Source organism: Ornithorhynchus anatinus, chromosome 15 (genome assembly GCF_004115215.2).
Source record: "Ornithorhynchus anatinus isolate Pmale09 chromosome 15, mOrnAna1.pri.v4, whole genome shotgun sequence".
Lineage (NCBI taxonomy): Eukaryota > Metazoa > Chordata > Mammalia > Monotremata > Ornithorhynchidae > Ornithorhynchus > Ornithorhynchus anatinus.
In genome coordinates this window covers 4339094-4354716 of record NC_041742.1, presented here as the reverse complement: position 1 = coordinate 4354716, position 15623 = coordinate 4339094, and the positions used below count along the sequence as shown (strand labels likewise).

The 15623-nt window shown below is 45.3% G+C and overlaps 1 protein-coding gene across 2 annotated transcripts in view; it reads left to right on the top strand.

Moving 5' to 3' along the window:
* Positions 1-15623, top strand: part of PRKCA (protein kinase C alpha) — a 299582-nt gene that overhangs the window by 207354 nt on the left and 76605 nt on the right. For both annotated transcript variants that reach the window (XM_029079758.2, XM_029079757.2), the window contains exon 5: positions 1788-1916. In XM_029079758.2, coding sequence (XP_028935591.1) covers positions 1788-1916 — 129 coding nt within the window. The remainder of the gene's footprint in view (positions 1-1787; positions 1917-15623) is intronic.

The following is a 15623-nucleotide window of genomic DNA, read 5'->3' as shown; positions in this document are numbered from 1 at the left end:
AGGAGACACAAAGGGAATTGGAGAAACCTTCCTGAAGCATAAAAGGGGTTGCAACAACAAAAAGTGTTTCCCTGCTGATCCGATGTTTTACTCTGCCTGAATATAGCAAAGTACCAACATCCCCGCTGACTTGGCACTTAAGGCTTTCCTTCCCTGCATGCCATTTTGTTTTGTGTGACGAAGCCCAAATAGTTTCCTTTAGGAGGCCTAGCAGTTTGGACCATTGTGCCTAAATTTAGCCAAGCAAAAGTATTTCATTTATAAGTACCTGCTACAACAGGCAATGTCTAAATGTAGAAGTTATATTAGGAATCCATTCACATCCTAGTTGTCCTCAAGTCAAAACCATAATCTGGTTCTATAGCTGTATGTTTGCTTGCTGTATGTTTTGCTTGAATTCAGGCCCTTTCAAGCAATGGGAAAAGCACTTTTCAGCTAAGTTAGAGGGTACTCAAGAATTGGCTTGTTTGGCTAATCTGTAGTCATACTGTTGTTCATATAATATTCTTGCCAGGGTGTCTCCTTTTCCCCACAGAACCAAACTCCACTTTGCCTCCATTTCCCAGTACATTGGCTGAAGTACATTTTTTTTAATAAAACTTTGAAATTCACTGAAATGGCCTAATGGCATTATTTTAAGAAAGGATACCTGTTCTGATATAGTCTACATGGCTTGACTATCCTACAAAGGCAGTAATTCTTGGAAATGAAATCAACGTCATAAGGCACAGATAGGTAAAAAAGCTTTTGGATCTTGATTTTCTTTTGTATTTGCCTTCTGATTTGCAAGTTTCAGATAGATTTTGAGTAAGTAAAGTAATCCTCATAGACTGATTAGAACAGTGCTTGGCACATAGTAAGCGCTTAAATACCATAATTATTATTATTATTATTATTTTGAAACCCAGTCAGACATATGGAACGTTCATTTACCGATCTCCCGGTTCTAGCTGCTCTCTTAAATTTGAGGTTTGTTGCTAGATTTGTGATTTTAAATAAAAAAAAATGGATCAACAATATCAGCTAAACTGTAAGCTCCCTGAGGACAGAGATCGCATCTTCCAACTCTGTTGTACTGCACTCTCCCAAGCACTCGAATACAGTGCTCTTCACACAGTGAACACTCAATAAATACCGTTGTTTGATCTATCAGTTGTGCCTGAGCAAAGCACGCTTTTGAAAATCGATTGCCTCCTATAACCTGGGTAGCCATGGATGAATCGGAGACCCTAACTCTTCAAAGGCGTATTAAACATACATCTTCCTCAGGGCCTTCCAGAGCACGTACTGATTGAGATCCACTCCAGGAATTTCAAGAAAGTTCAGGCAGTGGGCTTATTGGTTGACCCACTGCGCACTAGATCTGAGCCGATCACGTTACTAATAACAATAATAATAATAATTGTGGCATTTGTTAAGCACTTATTATATGCCAGACAACTTACTGAGAACTGAGGTAGATACAATAATAATAATAATAATAATGATGTTGGTATTTGTTAAGCGCTTACTACGTGCAGAGCACTGTTCTAAGCGCTGGGGAAGATACAGGGGAATGAGGTTGTCCCATGTGAGGCTCACAGTCTTCATCCCCATTTTACAGATGAGGGAACTGAGGTACAGAGAAGTGAAGTGACTTGCCCACAGTCACACAGCTGATAAGCGGCAGAGGCGGGATTCGAACCCACAACTTCTGACTCCCAAGCCCAGGCTCTATCCACTGAGCCATCCTACCTAAACACTTGTCATACCTATAATTTTCTAAACCTTGCTTTCTTGTTTTACAGCCTGTGACATGAATGTTCACAAACAATGTGTAATAAACGTCCCAAGCCTCTGTGGAATGGACCATACGGAGAAAAGAGGGCGAATTTATCTGAAAGCTGAAGTTACCGGTGAAAAATTGCAGGTCACAGGTAAAATGTGGGGATAACATGCAAGTGTTTGGTGCTCCCAAAGAGGTCATATTTTGAGCCTTGACTGGGCATTGATTTTCATATCTATTCTGTTGTCTTTTCTACAACTTCATTTGGGTTTATTTTCATTCATATCAGAGTGGATCCAGAGAAAATGCTTTCTAGAGGAAACTTTGTCATCATACTGTCGTGCTAATATCGAACTTGGTGACCTCCCCTCCTTTGTGTACGGTGATGGAAAAAAAAATAACGTTCTCTAGCAAATGATGCCTGGCTTTGTTCCCAGAACATCCAAACAAAACTGATCTTACGGCCTAGTGAGAAGTTCCTTCCAGAACAGCTTTACCAGGCAGCAGTAGCTGCAGAATCGTAAAACAGTCACTCTTATTCAACTTGACCGGTATTTTTGTTCTTTGAATTCCTTTCTTCCTTGGATCATTGGGAGAGACAGTGAGGTGCAACTTTTACAGGTGATTTTTGTTGTGTAACCAAAATGTGTGAGTAATGAGAGATCTCCCTGGCTAACAGTACTATCTGATTGAAGTGAAAGCCTCTTAGAGCCTAGTCTGTGTCTTTGAATTCTGGAGTACGTTAAGGCGTGAGCTAGAAGAGACTGTAACTTCCTTGAGGATAGGGACCATGTCTACCAACTATATTGCATCCTCCCAAATGTCTAGTACAGTGCTCTGCATGAAGTAAATGCACAGAGTAAATACCATCGATGGATGGATTGATTCAAAATGACTCCTGCCTCGAGAACTGCATCTTCCTCCTTGCTGACTTCCCGGCCTCTTGTCTCTCCCCACTCCGATCCATATTTTTCTGTGCTGCACCGATCATTCATTAACTATAACGTTCAGTCCACGTTCCCCGCTCCTCAAAAAACTCCAGCGATTGTCCATTCACCCCCGCCATCAAACAGAAACACCTCCCCTTTGGATTTCATGCACTCAAGCACCTTGTCCCCTCCTACCTCACCTCACTAAGCTACTACCACAGCCCAACCCACACATTCTGCTCCTCTAACACCTACTTTCTCACCATGCCTGGATCTTGCCTATCTCACTACCGGACCCTTTCCCACTTCCTCCCCTTAGCCTGGACGATTCTCTCGTCCCAGGCAGACGGTTGGTGTCGATACCTTGCCATCAACCAACTATGCACTAGTGATAGGAAAATGTATTCCCTAGGTTTGTCTTGGTTTGTTTGGGATTCCGCTTAGGGTGAAACACACTGGGTTTGCCACTTGTCTGCTCTTGTCATAGGAATGGAGACCATTTCATGTATTCTGATAGGCGTAGTGTTTTGAGGTAGCCACTGACAACCTGACACATGTAAATTGGCACAAAGGGGAGAAGGCGATGCTCAGAAATTGTTCGAGAAATACAGGAACAGGTCAGAGCATAATATTCAAGCAGTTCAGACTTGAGCCCACGAGGCAAATTCCATGCTGATTGCACTAACACTACCAAGGGTAGCATTTGACTCATGATGTTGGCAATCATCTTTGAGAAACATGTTTTTCTTTTGTTAAGTTGTATGACAACTTCTCAAATGCTCCAGAAGGACAGGATTGTTTTAAAGATCATCACTGGGGCGAATTCATTTGAGAAGCATTTTAAGGTGTTTTTCCACTAATAGGGATGTAGCCACTACCGTGAAATTGCAAATTCCGCCTTAGTTAAATGCTTCCTACACCTATATGTAAAATTGAACAGTCGTCATTTCCCAGGTCCACTCCGGTTCCCATCTGCACGGGGGCAGATGAAGAGCACACTTCCTTCTATACTTTGAGACCCAAACACCTACCGGGGCATGCATAATAATAATAATAATGATGGTATTTAAGCGCTTACTATGTGCCAAGCACTGTTCTAAGCGCTGGGGTAGATACAAGGTTATCAGTTTGGCCCATGTGAGGCTCACAGTCTTCACGCCCATTTTACAGATGAGGTAAATGAGGCACAGAGAACTTAAGTGACTTGCCCAAAATCACCCAGCTGACAAGTGGTGGAGCTGGGATTAGAAACTAGTATTTGTTAGGCACCCTCAGTATGTCAAGCCCTAAACTAAACGCTGAAGTAGATACAAGATAATCAGGTCTTGCAGTCTAAGTAGGTGGGAGAAACTGGTAAGAATCCTCATTTTACAGATGAGGGAACTGGGGCACAGCAAATTTAAGTGACTTGCCCAAGGTCAAAGAGCAGGCCAGCGACAGAACCGGGGTGAGAGCCTAGCTCCTCTGACTTTGAGGTCCATACTCTTTCCGTGGTTGGCATCTCTTCTTGCCCATTCCTGCTGCTGTTTCTTTTTTTGTTTGTTTGTTTCCCCACTCTCTCCTGGGCTCTGGTCAGAGGCAAGAACTCTGGGAAGTTTGGCAAGAAGCAGAATAACAGAGGCAGGAATAGGAAAGGAAAAAGCACCCACTGCTACCTCATGCACCAGGTTCCCCCAGAATGGTGTTTTTCTGCTGGGATCCCTGCAAGAAGAGACCCCATAGGAACAGGAAAGAAAAGACAGCAGCTCCAGCAACTGCTGCTGCCCCCAATGAAACGTAGAGGGGATCCTGAGACTGTATTTTCGCACCCGGAGAGGCTGCACAGTTCTGCTAGCCCATAATGCTTTCGCGCTAGGTAGAGGAATTTGTGCTAGGATTTTCAGTTTTATCTTGGTCTTGGTCTCTTAGCCGGCTTGACATGTAAATTGAAATGCTAAAATCAGGTCCTCTGAAATTAAAAAAAAAAAAAAAGTTTCCACCGAGATCTACAATCTCCTGTATTTTATGGGTCTCTCCTAAATAATATCCACTGTGGTTGAAGAGGGGTCACTGGGGTCTTCTCAGTCATCGAGGACTGTGTTTTGTTTAATATCACTGAGGTGGTGTGTCTCTATTGAACATGATTTTGAATTCCTGTTGTCCCCACCTTTGGACTTTAAATGGAAGAAGGATGCTATTTGTCCCTCTTTTTTTTGAATGTTCAACTACAGCATTGATTGGAGAGCTGTGGTACCAGGAGATTGGGTGGCATATAAATCAATCAGGTCTATTTCTGCACATTCCACGGAATAGGGATGCAGTTGCTGCAAGTCATGGAGGATGTTTCAGTTTAGCCTCAGAATTAGGAGGCCTATTCAGTTTTCAAAGGAAAGTCTTTAAAATTGCAGCTGGGGCAAGTGAAGACTATTCAGCCTTCTAGCCTGAGCTCTTGTTGCCATTCAATAGCTCACCCTGTCTGCTGGTTCTCTCTCCCAAAGCGCTATGTAGGAGGGACACAACAGGAAACGTATTGATTCTCTATTACCGTGCAAGGGATTTTACGATGTTCACCCTATCTGTAGAATGAAATATCCAGTTTGAGGCTTCCAGTGAGAAGAATTGGTCTAGCCTGCTAAATTCAAGGGTAAGGTTAAATTTTCTGAACCCAATTATCTCTATCCAATTTGGCCGAGGTCAGAGGCTGCCAATGAGTCTGTTGCTCTCGAATGCAGTGCATATTAAAGAGATTTAGTTTGTCCTAACAAGTTTTCAGCAGTGGTAGTAAAACTTCAAGTCTGGCCGGTCTCTCTGTTGTATTGTACTCTCCCAAGCTCTTAGCACGGTATGCTGCACACATGTAGGTACTCAATAAATACAATTAATGATCATGTCCGGGTGCTTGATTTAAAAAAAAACTTTGTCCCAAGAAAGCCTGAGAGGGGAGAGGTGGCCAGTACTTGGTTAGCTAAGATCAGAATTCAGACTCACCTGGCTAGAAAGTGGAACAGTGATCAGAAGCAGCACAAAGTTGAGTAAGGGTGATTTATTCATTCATTCATTCAATAGTATTTATTGAGCGCTTACTATGTGCAGAGCACTGTACTAAGCGCTTGGGATGAACAAGTCGGCAACAGGTGTCCTTTAGGGTAAAGGACACCCATGAAAGGTCAGGGGAGGGGCTGCTGTGGGCAATGTGGCAGAAGATGTGGAGTTCAGGGTAGAAGACAAGCCAACGGAAAGTCGACAGTGTTTGGGGGCCAAGGATCATTACTGTGGCTCAGGCGGTGACCACTTTTACCTCAGTCTCACTGAAACACCCCAGTTGGAAAGGAACCCGAACTGCAGCATGAAGGATTCAGATTAGCTTCGAAAGAAGATTTACTAATAGAGCGAGGCATTGGACAAACACAGATTTCCAGGGGAAGCTGTGTCATTTTCTGTACTGCAGACTATTTTGAATATGGGATAGACTCTCCTCTCATAGGGGTGCTTTTAGTGCAGTCTTGTTTTCAGGCAGGCAGGGTGTAATGCTAAAGGCCCCTTTAAAGTGCATTCCAGCCCTAGAATCCAGTGATTCATTATGCTGAATTAACTTTGGTTGGATCTCGGGCATATGTTGCAATTGAAACTTTGATATCTCCAGTCCCTTTAGTGCACCTCTAGCCGGCAATTATTTAAAGGGCAATTATAGTCTGTCAGAAGAGAGTGTATGCTTATTGACTGAGGGAATTGGTCCAGAAGTTTATGATCTTGAGATTCAGTGCTGGAACCTTCCAATTCTCGGAAGCACCTGCTACCGAGAGGTGTATTCACCAATCTATTAAGGAAAGCCCGAGTTCATCGATTCCCCGACAAGGTTCTGTGGAGCAGCACCGATGGAAAACGGAGATAAGTTCTCAGTTTAAATCAGAATGTTCTCAGAGCCTTGGTTTTTGTTGCTCTTTGGAGCATTTCTGTAATGGAGAGATAAGGTTAGGGAGTGGGGAACTTGAATTTCTGTACTTTTATTTCTTTCAGTTCTCTCCTTTGCATTTCTTGCTTTGTTCCCCCAGTTGGCTGTTGTCATCTAATGCCGAAGAGCTAGCCACTCATACACCACTGATCTTTGCAGTATTGGGGTTGGGGTTGCTCAAATCCCGTTTGGCCTCAGAAATTCTTCATCCAATTGTGTTTACTGAGCTCTTACTGTGTGCAGAGCACTGTACTAAGCGCTTGGGCGTGGCTTGTCTGGGGGGACTAACTTTTTCCAAATGTGAGGTGTTCTCATATTTGTACTGAACAGGAATGCTTACTCTAGAATGCTTGGATCTAGGAATGCTTACTGTAGAATGCTTGCTCAACCTTTAGAGTGATTGGTTAGTGAGGCATAGAGAAAAGCAGCATGACCAGGTGGAAGGAGCACGGGCCCGGGAGTCAGAGGACCTGGGTTGAAATCCCACTTCCTCCACATTCCTGCTGCGTGACCTTGGGTACGTCACACAACTTCTCTGTGCATCAGTTCCATTATCCACAAAATGGGGATTCGATACCCGTTCTCCCTCCTGTTTAGACTGTGAACCCCATGTGGGAGGTGATTATCTTGTATCTACCCCAGCGCTCAGTACAGAGAACTTAACAAATGCCACTGTTGTTGTTATAATAATAATGATAATTAACTGTTATCTATTATAGTTGGTATAATAATAATCACTATGATTAACTGCTTTCTATCATTGTTATTATTATTATTAGGCAAATCCACACAGAACATTGCATCACCAAGAAAGCCAGGACAATTGTATTCTGTGATCGTCTGCTCTCTCAAAGTGCAGATATCCCTCTGCTCCCTACACCGAAGCCTCTGAGGCCTACTTAAAATCTCCCATCTCAGACAGTGAACAAAATTGCGACGACGTCTTCTTTTGCTACTTGAATGTTTCTCCAAGCCTCCCAGCCACGGCACCAGTGGTTAAGCCCGGTTCAAAACTGCAACTGTCCCATTCCCGGCTCTAGTTGGTACAGCTGAAGGGTGACCTTTTCCTCCGAGTTAGACCTCAGGAGAATGAATGGGCCTCTGTGTTTATTTTGCCCATAGTTATCTAGCACCAGCTCACGTGATGAGCAGCACAGGGTAGCTCAGGTGAACGTTCAATTTTCCGTAGCCCCAGGGAAAGAGAATTTCCCAGCATCGATGCCAAAAAATCGCCCAACGGATACCTTTTAAGAGAGCGACGTTCTTGTGGGATCCAGGAAGTTCTGCAGCACAAAGCAGGAGCTGGGTAGAAGCAGCAGAACAGAGGTAGACAGAGATAAACTTGTAGATAGTGTAATCCTCTGAGTAAGTCCCTTTTGATGATGGATTTTCCTTTTCAGGGAAGGCTTACAAATCCTTCCAAGCATATACACATGTGCACACACACACCAGCACATCAGTCATCCCCCTATTCCAAGATGAAGCTGCTGAAACCATTGACATCCGTAAGGGTGGGTGAGGCTGGAAGGACAGATGAGCCCAACCTGTGCACATGTTAAGGTGGCATTGTGTTTCTGACGGTTGCCGTTCTCTCGGGCCTGTCGCTGTTTTAAGTCTGTCTTTTCCTCTCATGCCTGCCTGGTGACTCTGCTAAGAGCCCAGCACAGCAGGTGTATTTTGCTGTGGCTGTTGTATCCCAGGGGTGAGGATGATGGTGGAGCCTCCAGAAAGGAGAGACAGAAAACCCGTGCAGAGGAAATGATTTTAGTACTCGTGGTTTGCACTGTACTCTGTCATCACTGCCAGGCGTGATCTCTCTAGAGTGCAGTTTCTTGAGATTTTTGAGGTCAGCCACCCCATTTCTAAAACCCAAATCTTTAGGGCCTGAGATAATTTTCAGTAGGGGCTCTCTTAGGACTCCGTGCTAGGATACACCCCGGGATTACTCCAGTAGTTTGCAGCCGATATTTTCCGTGACTCGTGGATTCAGAATCCCCCGAAAGACACAGAGTGAAAGTAGGGAGACCTATATCCTGAGGGTCAGATGCTGAGGTTGTGGGAATCCCGTATGGGCCGTTCTTTCCCCGTGATTATTAATTTGCAAGTTTCACTCCCCCAGTTCTCTGGTTACACACCAACATCTGATGTAGTGAAAGAGTTCAGCAGCATCCAACACGAAACTAGGAATTGCAAAATATCAATGTAGAAATCACAAATTGAGATAATGACTTAAAAACTTCAGGAAGCCATCTCTATGGAATCTTTTGAAGAGGAATGGGGCAATGGAGAGAGAGAAAAATCACGTCAGGTTGTGTTTTGATTATTCACAGGGGCCTTCGTGCCCCCTTCTTTCCTGTCCCTGCTGTTTGAGGATCCTCCTGACACTCCCTCACACCCTTATGTGAGCGTATGTTCCTAGAAGAACTCTGTCGGTAACTAACACCAAACAGTCGCCGTGCTTCACTTGGCAGTTACTCCTACTTACAGCCACACTCTTGGCGTTCCCCACAAATATATGGAGCAACCAAGGAGCACCTATTTCAGCTCCCAAACTCAATGGAGAGTGGCTTATTGGACTGTGTGGGACCAAAAGACACATCCTTGCTGCCCCACTGATATGAGTATATCCTCAGAGTCCATTAATAATCTTGATATTTACTAAGCACTTACTCTGTGCCAAACACTAGGGCAGATAGAAGGTTTTATCCCTCGTGGGGCTCATAATCTAACTTATCCGCTTTTTACCGAGGAAGAAAATCAGTCCCAGGGAAGCAGGGCGGCCTAATGGAAAGAGCACGGGCCTGGATGTCAGAAGACCTGGGTTCTGATCCCAGCTCCTCCACTTGTCTTCTGTGTGAGCCGGGAGAATCCTTTTAACTTTGCTTTGCCTCAGTTACCACATCCGTAAATTGGGGTTAAAAGACTGTGAGCTCCATGTGGGACATGGACTGTGTCCAACCTGATTAGTTTATATTTACTCCAGTGCTTAGTATAGAGCCTGGCACATGATAGATGCTTAACAAATACAGTATTAAAAAAAATAGTGTGATTTTTTTTTCCCCCAGACAACCCACCTGGCCAGGGACAGAGCTGTAGCTTGAGCCCTGATCTTCTGACTTCCAGTCCCATGCTCTTCCCACTAGGCCATGATGCCTCCTGATCTATTACATTTCCCCTCTAAATGGTAAACTACTTGAAATCAGGACCCTTTCCACTATGTCTTCTACTTAATCCCCATCATAGCTAATCCACTGTCCCTCCTCACCTCCGCCAAACTAATTCTCTTCCCCTCTTCAAAACCTTACTTAAAACTCACCTCCTCCAAGAGGCCTTCCCAGACTGAGCTCCTCTACTCCCTCTACCACCCCCCTTCACCTCTCCGCAGCTTAACCCTCTTTTCCCCCCATTTCCCTCTGCTCCTCCCCCTCTACCTTCCCATCCCCTCAGCACTGTACTCGTCCGCTCGACTGTATATATCTTCATTACCCTATTTATTTTGTTAATGAAATGTACATCGCCTCGATTCTATTTAGTTGCCATTGTTTTTACGAGATGTTCTTCCCCTTGACTCTCTTTATTGCCGTTGTTCTTGTCTGTCCGTCTCCCCCAATTAGACTGTAAGCCCGTCAAACGGCAGGGGTTGTCTCTATCTTTTGCCGACTTGTTCATTCCAAGCGCTTAGTACAGTGCTCTGCACATAGTAAGTGCTCAATAAATACTCTTGAATGAATGAAGATACCCACTCGGTCCTCATCAAATGATCACTGAAAATGCTGACAAGGTGTTGGAATGTGATAGAAACCCCCATTTCACAAACCCTTAGGAGCTGTCCTTTTTGTGTTGATTTACCTCAAAATCTGTTATCCTAAAGCCGCCTTATTTTATATTAAGCACACCTACTTACAAATGCATTTTAAAAATATTCCTATGAATGAAAAACCTGTATTGTGTCCATTTGAGTATCTTAAAGGATCTCAATGAGCACATTTCAGTCTGGTGGCTGCAAAATAGAAGTATAAAATATAAAACAGTGATGTCTAAAACAGTGAAAGGAATTATAAGGAAGAGGTTCCTCCCTGAAGGGAGAGGAGGTTTCCTGATTATTTGCAATCATTTAAACTCTGACAACTGCAGCTCACTTTGCTGTCGTATGACTACTGGAAGTGGTAGTAGTAGTATTTATGAAGCACTTACTGTGTGCAGAGCACTGTTGTAAGTCCTAGGAAAGAATGCCCCTCTCTCAACCCCTCCCACTCCCCCTCAGAAGGTTTATTGATGTTGAATACCCTCTGCTGCACTTGCACTGGAATGCTGTCCTTTGGATCTGGAAGTCTCACCTGTTTCAGGGAGAAATGGGGGCCAGGCTTTTCCTTCCTCTCACACTGCTTCTTGTTCTCAAAGAAGCCTCTACCTCTGCCTGGAAAAGCATTTTGGTGTTATGCCTGGACGCTGCCTCGTGGCCTTCCTGCCAGAAGTATCCCAAGCTCCCAGATCTTGCAGGGCAGCTAAATTCTTACCCGAACTTCCATCTTATGGAATCTCAGCCATGAGAGGGGTCTCGGAGACCAACCTGGAAAGAATCGGGTCTTCCCAAAGGGAAGAAAATTATTATCCAAGTCTTTTTTTCCCCAGATGATTCCATTCGCGTGGATAGAAATAAGCACTAACAGAGCAGGTTATTTTGGGGGCAGTATTTTAATTGCTTCTAATTATAGGATAATCATCTAGGTGTAAAACTAATGGCTATGAAATTACTACAAAAAAACTCGCTCTTCTGTTGTGAAGTTGAAGCCGTAGCCATTGAGGATTGTTCCGAAGTTTGTGGGAAGGATAAATGTTCTGCAACGTCCTACTCCGAAATATGAATAAAGAGTGAAAATTCCAGGAAAAGAGGAAGAGATAAAACAACCAATAAGGTTCATGGCCCTATTTAAAGGAGACAGCCCTAATGGTATTTACTGAGCACTTACACTGAACAAAGCACTGTACTGAGCCCTTGGAAAAGTACAGTACAACATAGTTTGGGGAGTTTGTCTCTAGTTCTTACTGTCTAGAGACAAAAGGACAAACCTAGCCCAGTGTTTGGAAAGCATGTCATCAGATCTGGCGAAATGAAGACACTGACGGGCTTAGTCCAGTGAATCGTGCGTGTTTTTTGGGTTTTTTTTTTTTATAGTATTTGTTAAGTGCCTGCTACATGCCAGGCACTGTGCTAAGCACTGGGATAGATATAAGCTTATCAGCTTGGACACACTCCTGTTCCACATGGGGCTCACAGTCTTTGTCCCCATTTTTCAGATGTAATAAATGAGGCCCAGAGAAGTGAAGCGACTTGCCCCAGGTCACACAGCAGTTGTGTCAGACAGGAATTGGAACCCAGGTCCTTCTGACTTCCAGGCCCATGCTCTGTAAACTAGTCCCACTGCTTCTCTGTGTCTCTGACCGAAGGTCATCCTCTTTCTCCCTTTCCTGAATGTATACAAACAGATCTAGCCCTGCCTATGTAGCTCATTCCCCTCCCCAGCTGGCTGGGGCCACATGTGTCCCTGAAAAGTAGGAGCCGCAGGATTAAGATTGAGGGTGGGGATGTGCCGGAGTGCTGTCAGAATGGCTGTGATGGGTCCCGTGACAGCCCGAGGGCACCCCCTACCCCTGCCATCCCCATCCTTCCTCCCCCAACCCAACCCTTAAGAGTGGGGGACTCGAGACCATCTGTTCTTCATCAGTTCTTCGAGTGACTTGGATGTCAGTGAAGATGTTAGTCAATCAATTATTCATAGGTATTGAGCACTTACTGTGCTCAGTAATACGCTCTATGTGCAGAGCACTGTACTAAACACTTGGGAAAATACAATATAACAGAGTTGGTACACATATTCCCTACCCACAAGGAGCTTACAGTGTAGAGGAGGACATCGACATATTACAATAAATTATACTTATGCACGTAAATGTAGTGGGGCTAAGGGTGCATAAAGGGCACGAATCCAAGTGCCAAGCTGACCCAGAAGGGAGGGGGAGTAGGGCAGTGAGGGTTTAGTTGGGGAAAGCCTCTTGGAGGAGATGTAAATTTTAATAAGGCTTTGCAGGTGGGGAGGGTGGTGGTCTGTCATGTATGAAGGTGGAGGGAGTTCCAGGCCGGAGGCAGGATGTGGGTGAGGGGTCAGTGGCACGGTAGATGAGATCGAGTTACAGCGAGTAAGGCTAGTGTTGGCCGAGCCGAGTGAGCTCCGAGAAGAGGGTTTTGAACCTTGACAGTGTAATGTAGGCTCCTGCGATTCAAAGCCCAGGATGATTTGGAGATGGTCTGGTGGAGAAATGGGCTCAGGTGCCTGCAGGGCTGCTGAGATCTTCCTTTCTTAATGCACAGAATGAAAGCTTGGGCTGTCCTAGTTTTCCTAATCAAAGTGCCAAGGAGCATCTTTGTGCTGGGACGGTTCCTCAGTCCCAGTGAAGTGACCTTTCGCTTGGAAAAGGGTGCGCTTTTCAATCACGTGGGCATCTAAAATAACCCATTTAAACAGGATGGGGAAAAGCGGTGAAGATCGAGCTTTGATTCATGGAGGAACAGTTAATGCTACCTTGAGAAATAGCTGCAGGAAATCTCCCTTTCCGGGGAAAATCATGGGAAGTATTTACTGTCCATTTGCCTGTAGCTCCGTACCCTGTCAGCATGGGGGAGGGGTGGGGAGAGAGGAGGGAAAAGTCGGAAACGGATCAGAGCTCTCTCCATCGCGTCAGCCGGGGTCCCCAGTACCTTCAAGGTGCTGTCCTATAATGTTTTGTAGTGGACCAACTTTGGAAACCGTCTATGAAAGAAAACAGAATTTCCCCAGGCAGAAAGCAAGTGCAGTCCATGGAAATGGTTGCTGGAGGTAGGTAACCCACAACAAACGCCCAGGCGCTAGAGACCTTGCTTCTCTTGTGGGCTATTGGCTCCGTCCTCAGCCCATCAGAGAAAAAGCAGCCCTGCTTCCCTGGCTCTCGTAGCCCTTATTTAGGGGAGCTGGATCGAGTGCCTCCCTGAAGAACCGAGTTACGTAACCAGTAGTCAAAGAAGCTGTGAGGGGAGGAGCCAGTGGGGAACAGATGGCCATTCGCTTCTCGTATCGCGTCGCAACCCGTTGAGTTCATCCTCGTTCGCGGCTTTCTTACTGATACTCTGTGACTCGAGATCTTAGTAAACCTTATTTGAATATGCCCCAAGAGGGCAGTACTGCTTTATTGCTTTTTGAATCTGTGGCTTCTGCAGGACAATGATAAGAAAACAGGGTATTAAAGCGTCAGCCTAGGTATCCCACGGAAGATAAAGGGCAGTGACTCCCACAGGATTTATTTTTAGATGACTGGAAAACTGACCTATTTTTAACGTCGTGTCGTCTGGGTGACATTTATCGAGCTATTCTCCCGTCCTGACGCAGCAGATCCTTGCTGCTCCTACTCTCTCGCTGACACCCCCTGGAATCACAGATCAGGTCCTGGCCCCAGTCAAGTGAATCTAACATTTGCCACCATTTCTGTTACACCCCCATCCCCAGAAACCTCCCGGACTACGTCCAGGATCCTTCACGAAGAAAGCAATTTTGTGGAAGGAAGCAGTGGAACCCTGTCCCTTGAAAATGTCTGCAGTCTGCAAGCCATTCCCTGTGGCCCCCCTGAATATTGGAAAGGGGGAGTGGAATAGCGGTGCAAGTGTGCTGCTGCATTTGTTATCTTGGCAGGTTGTAATAGCCAGTTGTTTCTGGAAACCCTTCGTATCTGCTCTCTTTGCTGCCTTACCTACCCCAAATCAGGAAGCAGTGTGGCCTAGCAGGAAGAGTAACAGGCCTGGAGGTTGAGGACCTGAGTTTGAATTCCGGCTGTGCCGCCTGTGTGCTGTGTGACCTTGGGCAAGTCATTTAACTGCTCTGTGCCTTGGTTCCCTCACCCATAGAATGGACGTGAAAAACGTGAGCCCCATGGGCTCAGTCCAACCGTGTATCTACCCAGCATTTAGTACAGTGTGTAACGCATAGTAAGAAATCATTAGCAGCTGAGTGTATATTTTGATACCCCCAACCTAAACTCCCTTGACAGTTACAAGGAATAGCCCAAGTGAGGAAAAGGGCCCACTTTTGTCTATAGGCTCTGGCGTCCAGAGCCAAATCTGAGGGCTCGATGGATAAGAGGCATAACTGTCTTCTGGTCAAATTGGGCCAGGACCCTCTGAATCAAGGAAAACTTTGGAGGAATATGGAGTGTTCTGACGAGGACGCAGAAGCAAGACAACTCTCAGACTACATCTCCATTAAATGTTTGGGAGAGATCCCTTTTACAAGCTCGGCTTTGTCTCTCACTTCATCCCTCTCTTGGCAATAGTGTGAGCACTCTTCTACCCTCAGGCTTTTCTCTGTGCTTAGGAACCTCCCACTTCTTCAATGATTTGGCAGTTTGGCACCAATTACTCAGAGTTGTTCTCCTTCCCTCCTGTAGTCCCAGGAAGCAGCATGGTTCAGTGGAAAGAGCCTGGGCTTCGGAGTCAGAGGTCATGAGTTCGACTCCCGGCTCTGCCACTTGTCAGCTGTGTGACTGTGGGCAAGTCACTTAACTTCTCTGTGCCTCAGTTACCTCATCTGTAAAATGGGGATTAAGTGTGAACCTCACGTGGGACATCCTGATGACCCTGTATCTACCCCAGCACTTAGAACAGTGCTCTGCACATAGTAAGCGCTTAACAAATACCAACATTATTAGTCAGGCAGTCAGTCATATTTATTGAGCACTTACTGTGTGCAGGTCTTGGGAGGGGTTAGAGCGTAGGCCCAGAAGTCAGAAGGACCTGGGTTCTAGTCCCAGCTCTGCCACTTGTCTGCTGGGTCACCTTGGCCGATTCACTTCGCTTCTCTTCCGCAGCTACCTCATCTGTAAAACAGGGATTATTGTTTGTGCAACAGCAAACCGTTGGCCAGCTCTTTCTCTCTTCACACCATACGATAGGCTCCAGTGAACAACTGTTAGC